At 37.1% G+C, this 22,990-nt stretch overlaps 1 protein-coding gene across 1 annotated transcript in view; it reads left to right on the forward strand.

Moving 5' to 3' along the window:
• Positions 1–21,595, forward strand: part of LOC110159892 (VPS10 domain-containing receptor SorCS1) — a 473,381-nt gene extending 451,786 nt beyond the window's left edge. The window contains exons 24-30 of the mRNA XM_055158440.1: positions 1,617–1,743; positions 4,446–4,558; positions 8,505–8,639; positions 11,523–11,622; positions 14,370–14,475; positions 17,294–17,451; positions 21,446–21,595. Coding sequence (XP_055014415.1) covers positions 1,617–1,743; positions 4,446–4,558; positions 8,505–8,639; positions 11,523–11,622; positions 14,370–14,475; positions 17,294–17,451; positions 21,446–21,510 — 804 coding nt within the window. The 3' untranslated portion in view covers positions 21,511–21,595. The remainder of the gene's footprint in view (positions 1–1,616; positions 1,744–4,445; positions 4,559–8,504; positions 8,640–11,522; positions 11,623–14,369; positions 14,476–17,293; positions 17,452–21,445) is intronic.
• Positions 21,596–22,990: the final 1,395 nt, after the last annotated feature.

A 22,990-nucleotide genomic window follows, 5' to 3' on the forward strand; every position in this document is an offset into this window, starting at 1 on the left:
CAATGTGGGTGAAGTGTTTTGCTCAGCGACACAAAGGGAACATCTGTCTGGGCATAATTTCAATTGGATACACTCTGGTTAATGGGAAAGCATGTGGTTAGTGTCAGCTAGTGGCTGTAGTTTCCCATATATATTCTGACTCACGCACTGCAAGTAACTGATTTTAATTTATTTTATTTCAGGAAAACATCTTAAATGTAGCCATGGCATACTGTATAAGTAGCAATTTAGATAAAAAGATAAATGGTTTTTCATGGTTTGGGTGGTCCTGCGACTTAATGTCCGGTGCGACTTATATATTAAAATTTTCACACTGAATGCCGCGAGAGGGTGCTCTAGGATTGTGTGCCAGTATCTGCTACTCCTCTTACTCCTGTACCACTGTCACTTGGCTCTACTGCGCATGTCTCCTGCAGAAAGAGCCGCTGTCATGTCTCATATCACGTCAGTCGATTGCACCATTACTTCTGTACCACTGAAAATTTAAACTTAATTTAAACAAACTTATAAAGACAACTGAGAATACTGAACACAAATGCCCCCCAAAAGAAAATCATATTTTGCAGATTACAAGCTGAAAGTAGCAAAATATGCAACCGAAAACGGTAATCAAGGAACAGAAAGAAAGTTTGAAGTGAGTGAGAAACTTGTAACAACCGGGAGGGTGCGAGGATCGACAAAGCCTGAACTTAAGTGACAACCCAAACCATCCTGTCGGGATTCAGAAAGGTCAGAATAATTTTAGGTCGCAGAGTTGCTCAGAAGTGAAACAGGATGAAGAATTCAATGGATTTAGTGATTTAGAGTGAGCTGGAGAGTTTGGTAAACTTGTTCTGTTCTGTTGTTTATGCTAAAGTTATCTGAGTAACTGTTCATATGTTTCAGCCTGTCGTTCTCTATTCTAATGTTATTACTATAAGTTGCCTTTCAAGATGAAATGTCGCTTCCTGATTTTATAAAATAAATTTCCCCCAAAAAGTGCAACTTAGTCCAGTGCGACTTATATATGTTTTTTTCTTCTTCATTACACGTTTTGGCTGGTGTGACTTAAACTCCGGAGCAGCTTATGGTCTAAAAAATATGGTAGATTGCTTACACTTTATTTTTTGTTGGATTTTGGTGGATGAGAACCATAAGGAATCAGCCATGAGGGACAGACAATTGCGTCCAATCAAAGCTATTGTTGAGCGAAAACCATCAGGAAACAACTGTCCGTGACTCTCCCAGACAGTTGTTTCTCTGTCATGGTTCAACCTTCAGAGGGAGAGAGTGGGGGAAAGTGAGGACAGCAGCAAGAGATGTTTATTTATCTGAAAATAAAACTTTGACTTTAAAGTCCAGGAATAATAATACAATAATTTGGGATTTTTGGTTTTTGGGATAATTTGGGATTCTTCATTTAGGACAGAACCAGCACCTGAAGAAAGACTGTCCCGTTGATCCTCAAATCATGTCTCTTACCTCTCTCCTCGCTTTGTCTCCTCTGTGGTCGGGACTCACCCATTTCCTGCAGAATCTAGGAGAGGAATCGAGGAGAAGGAAGCGAATAAAAATAATTGTGACACAGTCTATGTTTATGTCATCCATTCATTTCCCTCATGTGTTTTTGTGCGCAGCAGCCCCTGATCACTCTAGAGGGCAGTGTGGCGTGCACGTTCTCCCGGGAAGGATCCAACTCTGTGACCGTGCAGGTGTCAGCGGGGAATGCCATAATGCAGGACAGGAAAACCATCGCGGTGCATGGTGAGTCAACAGCTTCTCAGTTTACTCAACAGGGAATATGTAACTGTAAATTAAAATGGGATCAGGTAAAATAACTTGGCAATTTGAGACTCAATGGTATAAATGATCCCCAACATAGACTGTAGAAAGAAGGGAACTACGGTCAATTTTAGCTCCAGTCAAATGAAGCTCATAAGGCTTAGCAGTTATAGGGAACAATTTGGAGCCCGTTCCATATTGGGAATAGCAATTTATTTACAGACAAAATGGAGAAATAAAAAAAAAAATACCAGGATCATGTAGAGTGGGTTAATACAAACATTTTAAAACCAAAGTGACGAGGCTCACTGCAGCAGAGAGGAGTGATCATTTTTCTATGTAAAGTCAACTGAAGTCAGAGTTGATGATATCTGTGTAATCCCTCAGTGGTCCAGGTAGGTTCCATAGTGGTCCATGGGTGTATACTGGTCTATGTGCTCTTATACTTGTTCTGATTCAGCTCAAGATCTTTAACGCTATTCAGGAAGTTCATTTCTGTCCTTTGAATGTGAAATGGGTATTTAGTGTCTTTTAATACGAGTAGTTTTAGCATCTGATTTTCCAGTTTTCTTTAATAAAAACATTTAATTGAATAAATGAAAGATAGGAGCAGTATTGTAGACTATTCAGAGCAAAGCCATAATATCTCCAAGGGTACAGCAGGTGAAAAAAAAAAAAAACTCATTAAGGCTGCCACACACTACAGGAGAATTTGCCAAATTTTGGCTGCGATTTGCGACAGTGTCTTCGTGTGCAGTTTTGAAGCCGCTGCACTCCTCGTGTGTGGTGTCAGTGTGACTCTGAGCTGCTCTGTCATATCATAACCACCAAATATCAGCAATGCTATGGTAACAGCCAATAAAACAGAGCATCAGGAGCAGAGGGATGATGGACACAGAGGATACAAACTCAGGATATAGTGAAAATAATGAGAAGACTTTATTACTCACCTCTCGTAAAGTGGTCAAATTTAAAGTGCAACATCTCATCCATATTATCCATAGAAATTGTTCTCTGCAAATAATGACACCCAGTCCACAAAACCGCACTGTGAATCCAGTCTGAGGCGTTCTTTAAAAGTAAAAAGGCAAGAGTAGTTCTTCACGTGTCTGTTTATATCCACACAACACCTGGATTGTGGTGAACCTGCAGATTTGCGATAGTGACTCTACTTCCTGTGTTTATTATCACTAATCTTTTATGCTTTACAAATCACATATCTGAAGTATTGTACAACATTTCACAAACAATAATAATAACACAGTTTTGACTTTTATCTAAACTAGAAGTGCAGTGCTCTGATCTTTTGAACACTTAAGAGGCTCAAGGAAACAGTTGACGCGATCGTGCTCACAACTTTATAGCCTGTGGTCCGTATTCATATCCCACTGCAGTTTTTGCGATCGGAAATTTAAAATCTCATAAGATTCTCCTCGTGTCTGTAGTGTGTGCTTTTTGTCTCACGTTTAAAAATCGTTTAAGACCGAAAAATCCTGTAGTGTGTGGCGGTCTTTAGAAAAGTTACATGGTTCTCCCTTAATGAATACAGGAATACTTACTCCAATCTTCCAGACAATCTAAAATACCCTGATACTGTACTTTTTATTACTGGAGATTTGTATTAGAAAAAACAACAGAAATAACAACCCTGGTTCATTTTACTATAGGGTCTCTGGTTAGGTACCATGAGTGACAACATGCAATACATTACAATTTACATAAACCTGGTCCCTTATGCATTGAAATGGACTATATGCGTTATATTTTTCCCATGGGGGTAATCCATTCCAGTGTCCATTCTTGTGTTATGGCCTCATTGCAGTAAATATATTTCATTGCATTGACTTGTAGTTAAATATGCACTGGTAGCAGATTTGAATATGGCTGTGCTGCATGTACAGTATGTTTAGTCCAGTTATTTTATGATTTGTAAAAGTTTCCCCTAGGCACTGCAACCTGCATAAAAGATACCATGACCATATAGTGTAAAGTGATTTAAATGGCTTTCTTGTGTAGCCAATTATTAAATGGGTCAACCGATAAGTAAACTCCTACGTCATCTTCGTTTAAAGGTGCACTGTGTAACTTTTCTGGTGGGGGAACTGCTCGCTGCTAGTTTCCATGGAGATTCCACATTTCTACAATATGGAGACAAGTAGGTGACGTCAAAGAGCCATTGTAAGTTTATCAGGCTTTAAATGAGACTCTTGTAATTGAATTAGATAAGTGAAATGCCATATTGTGAAACATCCCAGACAAGGCAATAACATCTCCAGGGAACAAGCAGATAAAGCAACCTCCTCCAGAAAAGTTGCATAGTGCATCTTTATCGTGAAATTAAAGTTAATCTCAAAGTTGATAGATTTCTTCTTTGAATTTGACTCAAACTATGAAAGATAGGCTTATACTGCAAAAGCTGTGTCCATTAGTTCGAAATGGATTAGCCATTCAAATCATGTTTTTTTTTTTTTGCTGAGAAATTTGCCTCAGGCCTCAGATGTCTGTATTTATTGGAGATTTTCTGTACCACATGGTTTACTGGACATTTCGTACATGATCAAATCTGGACGTGTTTGATAAATGGTAGTGTAGTGTTCACTGAGGCTGCTGCTGTGTAGAACTGCTGACCCCTCCTCTCCGGGTCATACTAAAATACACTCATATATTCTCTCCTCTCCCCACAGACTATTTCCGATCTCATCTTCTTGCCTTTTCATCAAACCTGGATGAACACAACCCTGACGTAGCCGAGTGGAGACTGGATGTTAGCAGAGTCATCAAGAACGCCCTGATCCAGGTAGTGCACTGTCTACGTTTTTTTTTTTTTTTTTTTCCTTGTAGCTTTATTCGGGTAAACAGTGACCGCACCTCTGCCTCTCTACGTCGACCCCCTCAAGGATTTTCAGACAAGCGTTTGACTTTTATGATGATGGATGACGCAGCGGAGGAGGAGGAGGGGGCCGAAGGAGATGTGGTTCAAGAACATGCTGATTGCAGTAGTGGAGCGCTCTGCGGGGTTCACGGCCACAGACTAACTAGATTTAAGGCGGTGTACGAGTAGCACTGGGAGGGAAGAAATATTCAAAAGGGCTTGTTTTGGTCAGAAATCCTCAGAGTTGTAAGCGTGGAATGTCATTTAAAGTGGAACTAAATAGTAAATCCTTTTTTGTTGCTACTAAACTGTGTGGATGGTGTTTGAATAGCATTATCTACTCTTCTGAGTCATTTCTGGCCAGTGGGGGAAGAAGTACTCACTAGTTTTACGAAAGTAATAGTACAGATACCAAAGCAAACAAATACTCAAAGTAAAGTACTTAAGGACTTAAGTAAAGTACAGATTTCTACAATTAAAACTTATACAGTACTACTTTGTTACCTTCCACCACAGTTTTTGGCAACTTTAAAGGCAAATGTACTAACACATGTGGATACAGATAGAGGCTTCGGTCTGTCCTTTGCATTGTTCTGTCTATTATTTGGTCTTCTCCTCAGAATATGTGGAATCCTAACAACAGAGCTGTACATGAGTTGATCACTGGGGACAGTAATGAAAACAGCTCAGTAGTGGAAGCTCAAAGTGACTAGGACAAACTGGAGAACAATTAAATGCTTCCCTCCCCTCACTATTTTTCTTGGCTCTTTTCCAACAGATATGACCTAAAGTTGTCCGTGGGTGCCTCCATGTTTGTTTATTTGTTGCTAATTTTCATCCTCATTGGTCAAATCTCAAACTGCACCCTCTGGTGCACCCAGCCTTGACATGAGAAACGTTTGAAAGTATAAATAAATGCAGTAACAGTTACTGCTACTGGAATGCACTGATCTGTTTAGATATGAAAGTGGAGCATAAACGAGCCTTAATGCAAACAAGAGTGTTATGGTCCATGGCTCAAGAGCCACAACACACCATAATGAAATGGTTTGTTTGGCATCCTGTGGAGAGGAAAGGGCTCAGAACATGAAGCATGGCCACAGTTACATGGAGCCAGGTGATTACCAGCCTGCCTCTCAAGGGAGCGACAGGGGCCAACACTGTGCCCTCTGCTGTTTCCAGTAGTTGGTGACTCCCCTGATTACAGCCAGATGTTTTGGATCTCAAACACCTGTCTGCAGGGGTGTACTGAGAAGTGTGGATACCTGTTAGACCAATCACACTGTTTCTCACATGTTCAGACCCTGCACCTCCTCCCACCTCACCTCTGAGTACTGCCTGGTTTAGCAGCTCTATTTGAAATGCGGCTGTGGGAGACGTTTAGGTGTTTACTCCCACTTTAGGTTGCACATGTATATGAAAAGATCTCCATCAATTTATGAGTTTCAGTCATGTTAGATTCACTGTCATTCTACAATTTGAATCGGTACCAAATTTAAGTTTGTTACCTAAACCTAAGTCAGTCTTACTGCAGCATGACAGACTCTACATCTAATATGGTATTTGAGGAAACCACATGGCAACAGACTTATTTAATTTGTTTGTCTTTTTTCATCAGCTTGTATAGCCTATAGTGAGAGATTAGTCAACTTTGTCCAGCTGATATAATACTTTTTTTTTTTCTTTTACTGTGTAACGTCTCGCTACAGAGTCATATTGACAGCGATCTTAAGTACTAATGTGACTTTTAACTGCTGACCTTTTGATTATCAGTCCCTAGCACTACAGTTTTCTCGATATACATGCACATTATTTGAAAAACTATTCTAACTTCTGCATAATATTTGATATGTTTGTCTAACATATCACGTACTTGAGTAAAACTTACTTAACACTATCTTATTCTGTGGTTATTTTAGTTATGTTTGCAGAGACATCATGCTGGGTGTGTGAATGTATAGGGAATTTTCATCAGTTACCATGGCGACACAATGCATACATTAGCAAACCCAGCCAAAATGGATTTAAAAACATGTTTTCAAGAGCCTGTCATTAATACGAGCGTTCATGGTCCTGTTTAGGTGTTTGGATTTCAACACAAAAGGTCAGACTGACTAATTTGTGACTGTAATTTTATGTGTCAGACTTGATTAACAGCACATATCAGTTACCCTCTTGTAATTACAGCTAAATTAGTTCTTTATGGTTATGTTGAGAATAATAGGAACATGTTGATAATTGCAGCATCTGAGTGCAAATAATATACAGATATTAAGTAATCCAATATGGCTTGAATGCTTCTTCACAGCACTCAACATAAGATTGCAGGTATAGCTCTTGCCTCATTAACTCCCTGTTTGCAGCGACGCGCACCAAAACATCAATACAGCTCTCCCCCTGAAAAGATCGCAGCCTTGCATCATATTTTCACACTTTTTGATGGGGCGGAAATCAAAATGGATGCCAAAAATACCCTCTGTTCCCGTCTGGCTCTTCATTCTCCATTGAACATGTCAGATTTGTTAGTTGTTATTGACTTCATTTCTGTACGACAACCCAAAGCCGAAGGCAAAACATGAAAAAGGGAATGAGATGATGATTGGACGTGATTGTGGTCGAAAAACATTCAAATTCGCAAAGGAGCAGAGGAAATGAGCAGGGCGGTCTGTCTAAAAGTTTGGTGTTTTGGTGCATATTTTGTTGCAATAAGGTTGAATTCAGAAAGAAGAAGTGTAAAGGTGACCAATTTTTTTTTTTTTTTTTAAACGTTTACATTTTAATCTTTTTTAATTCTAATTCTGACGTAACTATTCCTCTTGTCTGTCAAATTCAGCTATGCATTCTGCTGTTGAACTGTATGGTCACCTTAAAGATGTTATGCAAAAAATGTTATGCAAATTTGTCTTCTGTGAGCTTTTAGCCATATTATAAAGCTGTTACGTCCTCAAAAACATACATGGAGTTGTGTTTTGTTTCATCCACACATGTCTGAGTAATTCTGTATTATTAATCTGTCTTTATTAGCAAAGATCAGCATGCTCTGTTCTACCTTGTAATAACATGAAGCTAATAGCTACCTTTTGCAGCAGAGATTGCCATTTCCAGGGCTGAAAGTATCCAAATGTTTCTTAAGGTATGTGGAGTTTAAAAAATATAGCTCAAAGCATGTGTGAATGAAACAAAAAACAACTCCAGTTTTGTTTGTGACGAGGAAACAACATTGTAACATAGATTAATAAAGCATAATATAGGCCCTTTAAGGAATCAGTAGTTTGAGCATTGATCTTGAACGGAAGGTTAGTGGTGTAGTAAAATTACTTTTAGGTTGAATAGTATTTCATAAACATTATCATATTCATGTATTCTAAAGTGCCTTGTCTTCTTTGTGTTGTTGTTAAATGCTCTATAACTAATGATTGATCTTTGTCCACAGGTATGAAGTAAACATGTTAAGATCAAACAATGATTTCACTAATAATAATAATGATGTTGAATTATTTTCAGAAGAACCACCTGTTACATGTTACATGAAGTTCTTGTTGCTCTGGGTTGCCAGGTCCTGGCTAAATCAGTATTGCGACCACTCTGATGTTGTTATGGCATTCAAACATGATCAAAAACTACATGTTTGACATTTTTAAAACTATTTCAAATAGATTAAAACTTTGTGATTCATATTCTTGTTGTCAACATGTAAATTCACTGTCAAATGACTTAAATTGTATGTTGTATGTGTATCTATAATGTGGAGGTTCTTAATGTCACAAATGTGTTATCTAAAAATTATATAAGAAACTACAGTATACAGTATATTAAAAATGTGAAGATTACTTGAACCTAATTGGACTATGTGTATGTGTTTGTTTGCCAGGCCACAGGAGTGAGAGAGGAGCAGCTCCTGGTCACAGTACTTCCTGGTTTACCCACAGCCGCAGAGTTCTTCTTGCTGCCTGACAAACTGATCACAGAGGGCAAGCCTGACAAGAGCGCAGTGCATTTAGATCAGGTGAAAGAATCAGAACTGATGCTTGTATTCAGCTATTATACATAATTTGCATGTCTATTGTCTATTTCATCTTAGTTTTTGTTTTAATTTCAGATGAAATACAGTAACAATGCCTTAATATTATCATCCATTCACTTTCAGCAACTTAATCAGGCACAGATGTGTTCCCCAATCACATTAATATACTCTCATCTTTCCCAGCCTTACTACTCATGGCTTTATTTGACTTTTGTTTTGTAGTAAATTATTTATCACAGAGGCAATTGTCCTTTTTTTTCTTCTCATTGTATCCACTGTATATAGCACATGAATTCAGGAAAGCATTAAAAAGCCAAGCATACAGTAAGTTGATCCGCATGGATTCACTCAAGATGTAATTCCCTGCATTTTCCAGCAGATGTCAGTATTGCCACACCAAAGGATTTCCAGATTGGATATGTTTGGGACCTCATGTTTCTCTGTTGAGAAAAAAAAAAAAAAGTAGAAGTAAAACCTAAATAAACACTACACTAAATACATTCAAGAATTACCTAAATAATTCACATCATATTAATTTGAAACAAAGCACAACAGAGGTAAAAAGTAGTTATTTCCACATTGAAAGATTTATTTGTTTTTGCAAATATGAGAATTTTCTTTTAAAGGTGCACTGTGTAACTTTCTAGCGGAGGATCTGCTTCCATGGAGATGCTTTACCTGGAATATTTCACAGTATGGCATTAAAGACAACTTTAATGCAATACTGTTTAGTATTCATAGAGGCATGTAAGATCTGTGGAGAAGCAAGACTGTTCACAGAATGTATCCATGTTCTCCAAGGTAGTTCTGAAAAACAAAAACACCTAACTGAACAAATGCCAGATAAGTTTAACATTCCAGACAAAGGGGCATCTCTGCATAGACAGGCTATAGACTCCCCCACCGGGAAAATTACATAGTCTTTACATAGTTACATCTTTAAATACTACTACATCTTAAAATAATACTATGCTATAATTTCTTTGACATGGGCATGTGTCCTGCTAAACTAAGATCAGTGGTGTGTGTAGAATTGTTTAAAATGGAAAAAAAAAATGTGATCATGATTGCGATGGACTTCAGTGTGACCCAACACCCTTTGTGTACATGAATTAAGACACTGCGTCAATGAAAGACACAGTGACTTTAAATGCACAGCAAACTCAAATGATCTGATTTCTGGACCTTTTCTGATTATTTAAATGACATGCAAATAGCAAAACCTGATGTGAGTAATCCATGATCAGAAACAAATTCAGTGATAGTCCTTTTAACTCCATACATTTGATTATAATCAGATTTTGAGTCCTCCACATTTGAAGTCTATTAGCAGTAGAATTATACTGCAATGAGGGATCTACAGGTTAAACTTATAGACAGACAGACAGATACTTTATTAAATTCAAATTTTGCTGCAGAAAACGGTTGCAGCTGATGTTGCTGCATTTCCACTGAGCGTTTCAACATCTCTGTGGAGAAAAGCCTGTGATGAACTCTCCATGTATCTATCCACCCAGAAAGTTACACAATGCACTTTTAAAGAGCACATGACAGGTTAGACTAGACATTTCACAAAAAATACAGTTAATATGAATATGATAAGAGTTTGTTTCTCTTTTTTCTTTCGTGTTTATTTTTTTTTCTCTTTACTTGTTTCGACCGAGGTAGTGACCTCGTAAAAAAACATGAAAATCTTTAAATATGTTTCTGCAGTTTTTTCCAACTATATCATTTCATATTTCCTTGCTTATTTCATACTACACTACACAATGGGTTAATGTTTTTGCAGTGTATCTCGTGGCTATCACTCACAACTTGCCGTAGCAGACTTATGAAGCAGCACCCCTCAAAGAGTTACCAAGGGCAACCAGCATTTGAACCCCATTATTTTTGCTTGACATTAAAAAATGAATCCATGCAAAGATTGATCAGGACTACAAACTCATTTGCTCTGAAATGTCACAAGTGTTGATGAATGAAGAGGTGGAGACAGATGAACCTGAAGTTTGATGAACTTGAGCAACAACCTTCTCTCTCTCTTTTTTTTTTTTTTTTTTTTTTTTTTTTTTAATATGTAATTTTCAAGCTCTTATAAGTTCATATGGCAGGTTTTTGTGCTTTTATAATTGTTGTTTGGTACTACATGTAGTAAAAATGTATCATAGTGGTATCATAGTTTTTGAAAAGAAAAGTGCAAAATTACAGGAAGCAGTGGTGAGAATCCGTCCAAGTCATCAACATCAAAAATTCCATCCAAAACGTAGAGATAATTTACACACATTTTTGATAGTGTAAACCTTCATTTAACTACATAAAAGTGTCATTTATTTGTCCAATCATAACTATTGTGTAACTTATACTAGTTTGGGCCCTTTTTATTATGTTATGGTTGCTACGTAACAGTTATTTCGTTAAAAAATAATAATTATAATAAAGGAAACTTTGTAAAATCTTAAAGAACCCATATTATTTCCGATCTATGTTATAATGTTGTTTCTACATCAAAAACCTGGCCAGTTGTGCTTTGTTTCATTCACACATGCATATTTAGTTCTCAAACAGAAAACCACTCCACTGTGTTTTTGATCTCCATACACCTTCACTTGAATCATTTGGATCATTTCAGACCTGGAACTGCCCATCTTTACTGAACAAAAATTAAAAGGTAGCTTCATTACATCACAAGGTGGAACAGAAACATACTTGAGTCGTGCTTTTTGATGAGATAACAACATTAACATTGCTAAACACTCACAAGACTCAGTTTTGTGTTATGTAGGACCTGAAATATAATGATATAATCTATGTTTTGGAGAAATGAGCAGTCTGACCTGTCCTATGCACTTTATATGTATGTCTCCACAGCTGTCAGAAGTTTTGCTCAGCGCCTTGAATCAAAACTTGGTGCAGTTCACTTTGAGACCAGGAGTCCAGGTGACGGTGTATGCAGCACACTTATCAGCAGGTAATCACACACAAACATTTATGCATTTAGAGCTTGTTCTCAGCCTCAAGGCCGAATATACTGAGGGTTGGATATCTCATGAATGATCTGCTGAGCCATCAAATTAAAAGCTTTATTTTTTTTCTCAAATCAGTAACTATGCCTATTAAGCTTGTGTACTTTGGCTGTTTAAAGGCCGCCACACACTACAGGATTTTTCGGTCTTAAACAAATGTGTGACAAAAAGCCACAAAATCTTATAAGCCTTAAAATCTCCAATCATAAAGACTGCGTACCAGTGGATACAAAGTTTTGAGCGTGATCGCGTCTGCCGTTTCTTGTCTAGAGTAAAACGACTCGCTTCCAGACTCTTAAGTGTTCAAAAGATCTGAGCACTGCACTTGTAGTTTAGGTGCAACTTTAGTCAAAACTGTGTTATTATTATTTTTGAAATGTGGTGCAATACTTCAGATACATGATTTTTAAAGCGTAAAAGACACAGGAAGTACTCACCGCAATCTGAGCGCTGTGTGGATGTGAACAGACTCACTTGAGGAACTACTCTTGCCTTTTTACTTTCAAAAAACACCTCAAACTGGATTAATAGTGTGGTTTTGTGGACTGGATGTCACTATTTGCGGAGGACAATTTCTATGGATAATGCGGATAGGATGCTGCAGATTCAATTTACCACATTATGAGAGGTGAATAATAATATCTTCTCATTATTTTCGAGTTTGTATCTTGCGCCTCTATGTCCATCACTCCGTCTGCTCCTGACGCTTTGGTTTATTACCTGTTACCGTAGCGTTGCTGATGTTTGGCAGTTATGATCTGACAGAGCAGCTCAGAGTCACACTGACACCATACATGAGGATCTTTTCATCTTTATAATCGCACATGATGACAAAAAGTCAGGTCATGCCTCCCCAAACTCGGGGAGAATCAAGTTGCAGCGAAAATCAGACAATTCTCTTGTCGTGGCGGCCTTTAGACATACAAACCAAAGCATTTCATGTAGGTAGAAGTATTCGAATGCTCTGTGGGTCTGGTTTTATTCCAGCAAATTATGTCATGTGACGGTTGGGCTTGTATCTAAAGAGAAACAGCTCTTCTAATTCATGATAACAACAACAACAAAAGTATTTTTACAGTCTGAGACAAATAGCCCATTACTGTTAGTCAGTCCGATCTTGATTGATTCCCCATCAATACCAGGTGATGACAGATTATAACAAGAAGGGCATCTGGCATAAAAATCAAAATCTATTAAACTACTTTTGTTTTTACAACCTTGTTTACATTTCCAGATTAGTGCTCAGTTTAATCGTATTATCTGTATGGGATGAGATGTCCACGCACTATATTGGGCCTTGAATGACAACAGTTGGCTGGTCTGACATAACGCATGCAAACTAATAGACAACATTGATATACCGTAGAAGATAGTCAGGAATATTAACTCCACTTGTGGCCCCTTAAACTAATCCAAGGAACTCTGTGTGTGATTGGCTCCTCCCCCTTTAGCTACACAGAGACTTTCAGAGAGTGAGCACCGCTACAAGTTTATGTGCGTCCTCCTTTTGGCGATGCTGCTACTGTCCTAAAAGGCCAAATAAGAGAAGAGTAAGGAAGTCCACACTACTGCTTTTAAAGGGCCTATATTATGTGGGATTTTGTGCTTACACCACTTCAGACAAAGGATGCTAAGGGATGATTCATCTGTAAATTCACAATCATGATTACATTTTTTCATCAGTGTCTTATTTGAAAGCTTCTGAACACCTTTTTGGAATTAAATTAGCTCAGGTAGAAGTCTGAAATTTAATATATTAAGAACTAGAAAATAATTATCTGGAGAATTTTGCAAAAATAAATTCAATTACCCCTGTACTGAGCTCCAAAAAAGTAAACTTAAATTTACAGGTACACTATGTAACTTCTGAGGTGGAGGGTCTGCCACGTGCTTGTCTCTAAGGAGAAGTTACAGTATTTATTTTCCTGGAATGTTCCACAGTAAGGCATTAAACATATCTACCTTACATTGATAAATTACAGGTGTTTTATAGCTCAAAAATGCCTTTAAAACATTCAATGTGCAGGCTTGCTTAGATCTGACCACTCATCTGTCTTCATTGTGATTCCAAAGTTTCCAAGTTTGTGGAATAATCAAGGCAAAACAGTAATATCTCCATGGAGACAAGTTGGCAGATCCTCCACCAGAAAAGTTACACAAAACACCTTTAAAGTCCTTTCAAATCTGCCGGGTTATGTTTCAAAACGTAGAAAGTCGTATTTGATTAAGACAGTTACAGTTACAGTCTATGATATAAAGTGATATAAGGTTTTTGTTTTTATTTTTCATATATTTTGGTGATTGCTTCAAAAATCATTAAAAATCATGACACCCCTACTTCAGACATCCGAGCCTTGGTATTTTCTGAGGTATAAATATTTTCATTGTCTCTAGTTATTGTGAAAGTTATATGCAAAACACCAGCAGATGACACTAGACCTGAGAAATTTTGAGCACTGAAACGATCAAAACAAGTATGGACAACATAGGGAGCATTGTTGACGGGAGTACAGGGGTGAAAGCAAAAAAAAAAAAAAAAAAAAAAGACAATCTTACATAATATAGGCCCTTCAAATCCATATTTTAGAGACATTTATGCTATTATGTGCTTCTTGCATGATTTTTGGTCAATACATTGTTGTTGTTTGGACTTTTGGTTGATGTTGAACTGCTTGTCTCCTTGTCTCTGCAGCGCCCCTTGTGGACACGAGCGAGAACCACAGTGGCTCTGCAATGCTAATGCTCCTATCGGTAGTGGTCGCGGGTTTAGCTGTATTTGTCATCTACAAATTCAAAAGGTAAAGTGTCCACAAAATGCCTAATATCAAATGGTGGTGGGAGATATTGAGAAAAAATTTACTTCATTTTTGGAATTCAGATTTAATTTTTGCATAGTAAATATCTGGGTATAGGTTTAAATATTGCAGTAATATGGATTGGACTGTAACAATTAAATACAAAAGATCAAAAATGTAACCTTGCATCTTTGTTTGGAAGATTGCATTGCAAATTTAAAGTTTGTTTTATTTTTTATGTACTAATTTTGCAACTTTAAGATGTTTTTCTGATGAAAGACAGCGTATTTGATGCAGAGGTAGGGAATACGCAGATAATATGAGACAATACTATATCAATCCAATAGCCTGATTCAGCCAGTTTCAATTTGTGGAAACAGTCTGACCTCACAGCATTAGGATTCATTTGTTCGACAGTAGACGGGTACTTTTTTTATTTAACCAATCGCTGCTATTTGGTCATGACATATGTAATGTGCCAAATCCCATAAGAAAAAGGGCAATAAAGTCTTTCCCCTTGATAAAATTCCCCAAACATCCTCTTTGTTCCGGCTTTAGATCCTCGATATTGGGAATCGTTGCCAACACAGAATATGTAGTATGGCTTCATCTACATCCATCTCGACCACTTTGTTTACTCTTGTGCTGTACCAAAAAAGGAACCTAGACAACTGGGTCCCTTGCAAACCCCCTAGTGCATTCTGATTCCTGACTTAGTTGCTGGAGAGAAATGAAATTGAGCAGAGGCACTAGGTGGCGCCAGCCTGGCTATCAATCCAACAGACATGTGCGAAATTGTGTCTTTACAGAAAATGTAAAGATATATCCATATTTAAAAGGTATGACATATTTTTTGTTAGTTTAAAAAAAAAAAAAAATTAACAATATTGATACTTTGCAGTGACTTTAAGCAGTGGGTGGTCTACATGTAACTATAATGGTGGAATTTTTAGTAATTACCATAGAAACACAATGCAACAATGCAGCTAATGCAGCAAACACTGACACAAAAGTTTTAAGATTGTCTGAAAACTTAAACATGAACTGGATTTAAAAGATACATTTTCTGGAGCCTGTAATCAATACAAGCATCCTGTTTAAAGGTTTGATTTAAAAAAATAAAAATAAAATAGGAAAAACTGTTTATCTGTGAGAAACTTGTTTAACAGCACAAATCAGCTCGTCAACTTGTAGTTCCACCTCTTTATGGTCAAGCTGTGTTAATGATGAAAATGTAATAAAGCTTCAGATAGAGCAGAGCCTACAGTTAGCACCACACCCCCAAGGAATGTTGATGTCCGCAGCTGCAAAGTATGAATGCTCTATATTTAATTTCAGCATAAATTCCAAAAATATTCTTCAGTATTTCAAAAACCTGCCCACCTCTTAACTTGTATTAATATTCTAAATTCTCTAAGAAAAGGTGTCTAGTTTAATCAGGGTTTTTGAGACAGATTTGAAAACAAAAGATGCTCACTGGGCACTACAAGAAGCCTGATCGCAAACTGTCAAAAGTCAATCCCCTGACTCCCCAGTGCCCTCTGTAGACAGGGAGGGGTTGCTTAAAAATTCTCCCTTTTGTCGGGTCAGGCCTCGCTAAAGAAAGGTCTCTCAGCGTTCAGTTGCTATCAATATGAAGCCCTTTATATGTGAGCACTTGACCTTTGTGAAATGTTAAATTATTTCCCCTCGCCAAGGTGGGGTTTCAAATGGAAAAGGGCACGGGAGGTCAGAGAGATCGGCAGACAAGCAGAGAATGAAACGTTTAGCTTTTAGCACACCAGGGCGAGCTATTTTACCTGAGTTACATCATTTTTACTGGCATATAATAAGAAAAAGACAGACTTAAATAGAAATACATGGTGCTTGTTTCTAGGCCAGTGGTTCTCAAGCTGTGATATTACACGAGCAACGATTTACTATTGATTTTGAATTGGAGCCATGTGAATAAAAAAGCAAATATTCTACAGGAGTGGTTCAATCAAATACGGCCCTTTATCTTTAGTAAGGCAGTTCAACAAACGTAAACAACAAATGAGACTCAAATGACATAAAGCATACAACTCTACTATAAAGAAACAGGCAAATTTTCACTGCTGTTACAAACCTGTTTATTTCTGCATTTGAGATGGTTACCTCACAGCAAAATTAGTTTCAGTTTTGCTCTTCGTTGATGTTGTAAATATCAAGACTTAAAGGTTATATTACGCTATTTTCTGATCTGTTTTAATGTTGTTTCCTCATCAAAACATACTTGGAGTTTTGTTTGGTTTCATTCACACACACACAGGCCCTGAATATTTAGGCTGAATGATTCTCACAAACTGAAAACGCCTTGTGATGTCATGTGGTGATACAGGAAGTGATCCACACCTTGAATCATTTGGACAATTTCAGCCCTGGAATTGCAAATCTCTACTGACCAAATGTAAAAACGGAGCTGTTAACTTGAAAACTACCACTACATGACATCACAAGGTGGAACAGAGTATCTCCAGGTATGTTTTTGATGAGGTAACAACATTATAACATGGCTTAATTTTTGCTCTTTTGCATGTTGTCGAAGTTTAGATTATCTTCTCAGGCATGGTAGCTGAATTCAAAAGTAACTAAGTATTTTGTTTGTAACTGTAATCACTGACTTATTACTAATGTAGCAGTATGATTCACTTTATATGATTTCTATGCTTCTTTTGGACAGTTAAATTAGCATGTCCACTCTTTTCTAAGACTGTGGCTCGGGGGAACAGTTTGAGAACCATCTTGTCTAGACCGTTATATTGTCTTTGTCCTCTTGCCTCACTGTAAATCTTTCCTCAAGGAAGATCCCAGGCCTCAACGTCTATGCGCAGATGCAGAACGAAAAAGAACAAGAAATGATGAGTCCAGCCAATCCAAACGAGGCCACGCCCCCTTCACAGCGGGACCGCGGGCCCTCTTTGGAGATACTGGACACAGAATTCAACTCGCGACCCATCGGTAACAACATGTGGCTATATGTTTGTCTTATATTACATCATGTGCTTGTTCATATCATACTCTGCAAAATGGGGATATCTACATGAGGTCAAGTTACTAATATTAACCCTTTTAAGGTACATGACAGGTTAAACTACAAATTTCAATAAAACATCTTTAACATAGTCTTTTTTCTTTTCTAGTTTATCTTTTTACTTGCTGTTTGGACATGGGCAACAGATATGACATAAGTAGAGTTAATTCCAGTTCAGCTACCTATTTATGTATACATTGACCTTTATTTAGACAGAAATACTGTGCATTTTTGTATTTGTCTTCTCAGCTTTTTTTCCGCAAACTGCCACTGAAAACTATGATAAATATTTACCACTGGCACTATCACCTTTAGGTGCACTGTGTAACTTTTCTGGTGGAGGGTCCGCCAATTGCTTTTCTCCATGGAGATTTTACTGCTTTGTCTGGAATGATTCATAGTATGTTATTAAACCTTTCTATCTTTATGGAGACCAAACAAGACCAAGTTACAGGTCAGATCTGTGAAGAGGCGACTCTGCACACAGTCAGAATGCCTGTTTTTCTAGGTATTTTTGAGCTATATAATTGAATAAATGTAAGGTAGAGCTGTTTAATGTCACACTATGGAACATTCCAACAGAGCAATGACATCTTCATAGTCTTTATATGCCTGTGGATATGTCATATCAATGACCATGGACTGTTCACCAGAAAAGTTACACAATGTACTTCAAGCTTAACCTTAAAGCTCTCTGCTCCAGAAGTGGCATAAGGCTGTCACACTTGCATTTTAATCCTTTTTTGGGTTAACTATGTGTCCAGTCAGCGTTTGGGTTTCCTGGAGGTTTTTACCCAACTGTTTCATGTTCCTGTTATGTATTTTTTTGGCTTTGGTTGTTGGTCCTTTGCACAACCCCCAACCTGGAGGATCACGGTCTGATCTTCATATGCCTTCTCCCACTCAACCTGTGCGGCATGAGTCTATCCCACCTAACCAAACATGAAAACCTGTCAAGTGCACTTTAAGATTGATGCCCTGACATAGATCTGATCTGAGGGAGGCAGAATAAATAGCTTTGTGTAAAGCCAGTTCCACAATGAAAATCCAAGTAGAGCAGTATATATGCATAATCCTAGACAGACAGGTACGCTTTTATAAATAGCACTAGATTTTGTAATTCTGCTTCAATGACTGTGAAAAACATTTGAATTTATATAAATGGTTTAAAACGGTAGTGAGTGCACTTCAGTGTAATAACAAAAAGCCCTTTGCCTGATCAAGGCCTAATAAGCTCATATCTCCAAACAATATTTAACATTCACCTCACAGATATTACGTTTTGCAGTGTATTGTCATTTCATTGTCCATGCATGTGTCATTGAATTCATCTTTTTGTTTTGTGTTTCTCAGAGGTGAAATGGGCCGAGCCCCTGGTGCATGATCACTAGAGGAGAGTAGGTCTGCTGCAGCTAGATCTGCGGGTATTTCACTTTTTATATTATAACTACAGGGTCGTTCAGAGTACAGTTAATAACTGAGGAAAATGGTCAATGAAAACTGATATTGTAAATCATATTACAATTGCTTCCACTGAGACATATTCAGTGTTAAAATATATTTAAAGTTTTTTTATGTATTGTTTTATAAAATTCAGTTATCAGTTTCTAAACTATTTATTTTCTGTGTCTGTATTTCCAAAAGTGGCTGAATGTGAAGTGGAGCTCATTTACTGATTTACTAAGTGCGGTAAAATATCTGAAAGTTAATTTAATTTCAGATTTAAAAAAAAAATATTTAGAAACACTCATCTTTTTTCATATTCATCACATTCATCTTTTTCATATGTCCAGCAAATGTTATTAGTCCGTATACCTACTGTATGTTTCTCTGTTCTTCACAATTTACATTACCAGTGCCTTCATTGAGGTCTTTTACTTGTAGCTTTAACCTCCTGTATAGTCATTTCTATCAGAGGTCGGTAGAGCAGCCAAAAATGATGCTCAAATAAGAGTAATCCCTTAAATAATAATACTCAAGCAGAAGTACAATGTAGGGGTAAGAAAATACAGTAAGAGTAAAAAGGAACTAAATTAAAATACTAACTAAAGTAACTTAAAGAGTAACTGTCGGGACATAACATTTGATCTATACATTTAAGTTAATGTAATTTAAAGGACAAAACAAATACCAATATCTGGTCAGGATTCAGTGGACAGAAACAACAGTGAGACAAACTAAATTATATCTGAAAAAGTGGTGCAAGAAACACAAACGTTCAAATCATTTCATACTGTCAACATAAAGCTTTTGTCACTTGTAGACTTACTCACTGAAGAAAAAGTAACCAAAGCTTGAACTCAAGAGTGCCATTGCTTCAATAAAAATATTACTCAAGTGGGAGTAAAATATGCTGCCAGAAAAGTACTGTGAAAACTAAAATTTCTTTTAAAAGTGACTCAAGTAAATGTATTTCTCTGCCAGTTTCTCATGTGTGTTTTCTTGTCTGGTTAATTAAATCAGTGCACCTTTAATGAGGCAGGTGCAAATGTGTTGATCACATGTTTAAACCAAAACCGCCAGGGACACCTGCGTGGTGTATTTACGGTAAAATGCACACAAACACCAGGTGCTCTGTGTGTGTGGGCTGAGTTGTCATAGTAGCAGGATGAAGAGCTGCAAGTAGCCTTTGACCTTTAGCTACACCAGATTTATTAAAAAGTTTAATAAATGGTGCAGTATTTAACTTTTCAGAGGATCTGAAACCTGCTTATCGCTTTGAAGATGTTATTTTTTTAACTTGAAATTTTCCACACGTCTATTCTAGGTAGTGTTATGGCTCAAAAATACCTTGAAACCATGCATTGTTACTGCGAGTGGGCCCGCCATTCCACAGATCTGCCCTGTTACTGGTGGTGTTACTTGCTTGTCTCTATGGAGATAGATAAAATTAAATGATATTCTGTGTAACATTTTAGGCAAAACAATCTCCAGGGGCAGACAAGCAGATGAAAGACCCTCTACAAGAAAATGTACACGTCTGTAACATTTTCTTTTTGACCTTGGTTGTTGGTCCTTTGCACAACCCCCAACCTGGAGGACCACAATCTGATCTTCATATGCCTTCTCCCCCTCGACCTGTCCGGCTTGAGTTTATCCCATCAAACCAAGTAAAATTAGAAAAACATGAAAACCTGTCACATGTAGTTTAAGACTGAAGCCCTGACATAGATCTGATCTGACATAGATCTGATCTGAGGGGGAGAATAAATAGCTTTGGGTAAAGCCAGTTCCATAATGAAAATCCAAGTAGAGCAGCATATACAGTGTGCATAATCCTAGACAGACAGGTACGCTTTTATAAATAGAACTAGATTTTATAATTATGTTTCAGTGAATGTGAATTTATATCAGTGGTTTAAAACAGTAGTGAGTGCAATTCTGTATAAAGAAAAAAAGCCCTTTGTTTGATCAAGGCCTAATAAGTTCATAACTTCAAACAATATTAAACATTCACCTGATGGATATTACATTTTGCAGTGTGTCATTTCATGGTCTTTGGTACTTTTAGTAACTTAAAAGTCAAACATAAAAATGTATGAATACAATATAACAATACGTTCTGCTCAACCAATGCAAAACTATGAATTAATAATAATTCAGTAGTAGTGTACAAGGTAAAATAATTTATGTGTATGGAAAACAACTAAAGTTTATAATGTCTTACACTCACTACACCAAAATAACAGTGAAGATTGAAAGATATTAGCATTAGAACAGTTCTTTAAAAACTGTATTTCTTTAAAAGACCCTGGATTATTACCATCTGAAATCAGACTAGCGCATCAAAAAACAAAAACAAAAAAAAAACATTTTCAATAGAAGAAAATTAAATAAACATCGAATGATCAATTGTCCAGGACAGATAAATTGAGATCCATTTTGACTTTTTCTTCTCTCTCCCTGTGTTGCCCCCTGCAGGATGTATGAAACCTCATGTCCATCATGTGAAGTTTTCCACAGAGCTCCCCACGTACATCGTCTGATCACGGACTGGATTCTCCGCTCCAGCGTTGTCATGGATATTTTTTTAACATTTCGGGACTCAAAGGTTTGGAGCTTTACACCTGTGCATGTTGGAGCCACCGTTCACACAGACTCTGTACAGGTTCATCTTTTAACATAAGGCCTTTTGAAGATTACATTTATTTATAAAGACTGAGAATCACTCCAGTGAGGACTCCAGCATGACAATTAGAGAAAGAAGGTAATGTACAAAGCTACAGTGGTTGGGGTTTGCTCACAGGTCTCACTTGGTTTGCTGTTTGAAGCTAACAGCTGTAGTGTATTATTTATTCATATCAAATACTTTTCTGAAGTATGTGGTCAGAGTGAATACACATTTATTTTGTAAATCATGAATGTCTATGTTAGAATATTTGTGTACTTTAATAACAAACGTCAGACTTAACAGAAATGCTGTTGTATAAAGTGTAAAAGCGTACGTCGAGGCTTGTCTCCTGGAAAGATGATTTATGGCACAATACAAATTTTGTACTCCAACGGCTTCTTTTTCCATTTTATTTCTCTTTATAAACAGATTTCACTGTATTATAAACAACACACATTTTAATATTATTGCATAGTGATACAAAGGTTGTGTTCTGAGTTGAGGCCTGCTAAAGACAGCCGTGCACTTTGTAATACTATAAATATAACTCAAAGTATTACATTGCTTATAAAGTATTTCATTTGGATTCAACTATTTGCCATTTATATCCTATAACACCCTGAACAGTTTGAATGCAAAATCAGCATTCGTTGACTTTTCTGATGAAGCCAAACGTTCGATTTATCCAAATGTGTTACTAATGTCAAGGTCAAACTGGGTAAGAAAGTGTTCCTGTATGTTAGTTATAATGTACAGTTGAAATAAAAAGTAAGAAGAGTAAAAGAGGAAGGTCACAATCAAAAGCTCAGTTCTAAATTTAAAATATGTTGAAAGAAGTGCTTGAGGGAAACGCAGAGATCTTCTGATTGGCCCGTCAGTCTATTTATAGCCAAAATGTCCACTATATTTTTGAACAGAGAAATGTGAAATGTGAAAGGTGACTTCGGAAATGCACAGTGAACAAAACGGGGCCATGTCTATGAGAAATGGAACGTGCTTTAAGTCAAAAAACATGTCAAGATGAATGCTTTCAGTGGTTATGGTTTCATATAGTTATAGCTTAATATGAGAAACTTCAAGTGAATAGACCAATAGCATATAAAAATAATAATAATAACGTGGAGAAGGCTGCACTTTTACTGTGTGGCTGTACTGACAGGCTTTAAGCAACTCTGACAAGTGACGTTATTGAAATTGAGTGGAGAAAAACTCACACGTGGGGGTCATTTTTGCATCTTTCGGGGCATATGGTTCAAAACTGAGCTTTCTCCGCTGCCATTTTGAAACTTAACTGGTCATCAAACACATAATTCATTACTATTCTGTATGTGAACCCTGTAAAAAATGCCACACCA

Source organism: Boleophthalmus pectinirostris, unplaced genomic scaffold (genome assembly GCF_026225935.1).
Source record: "Boleophthalmus pectinirostris isolate CB_2022bp ecotype Guang Dong unplaced genomic scaffold, ASM2622593v1 HiC_scaffold_22, whole genome shotgun sequence".
Taxonomy (NCBI): Eukaryota; Metazoa; Chordata; class Actinopteri; order Gobiiformes; family Gobiidae; genus Boleophthalmus; species Boleophthalmus pectinirostris.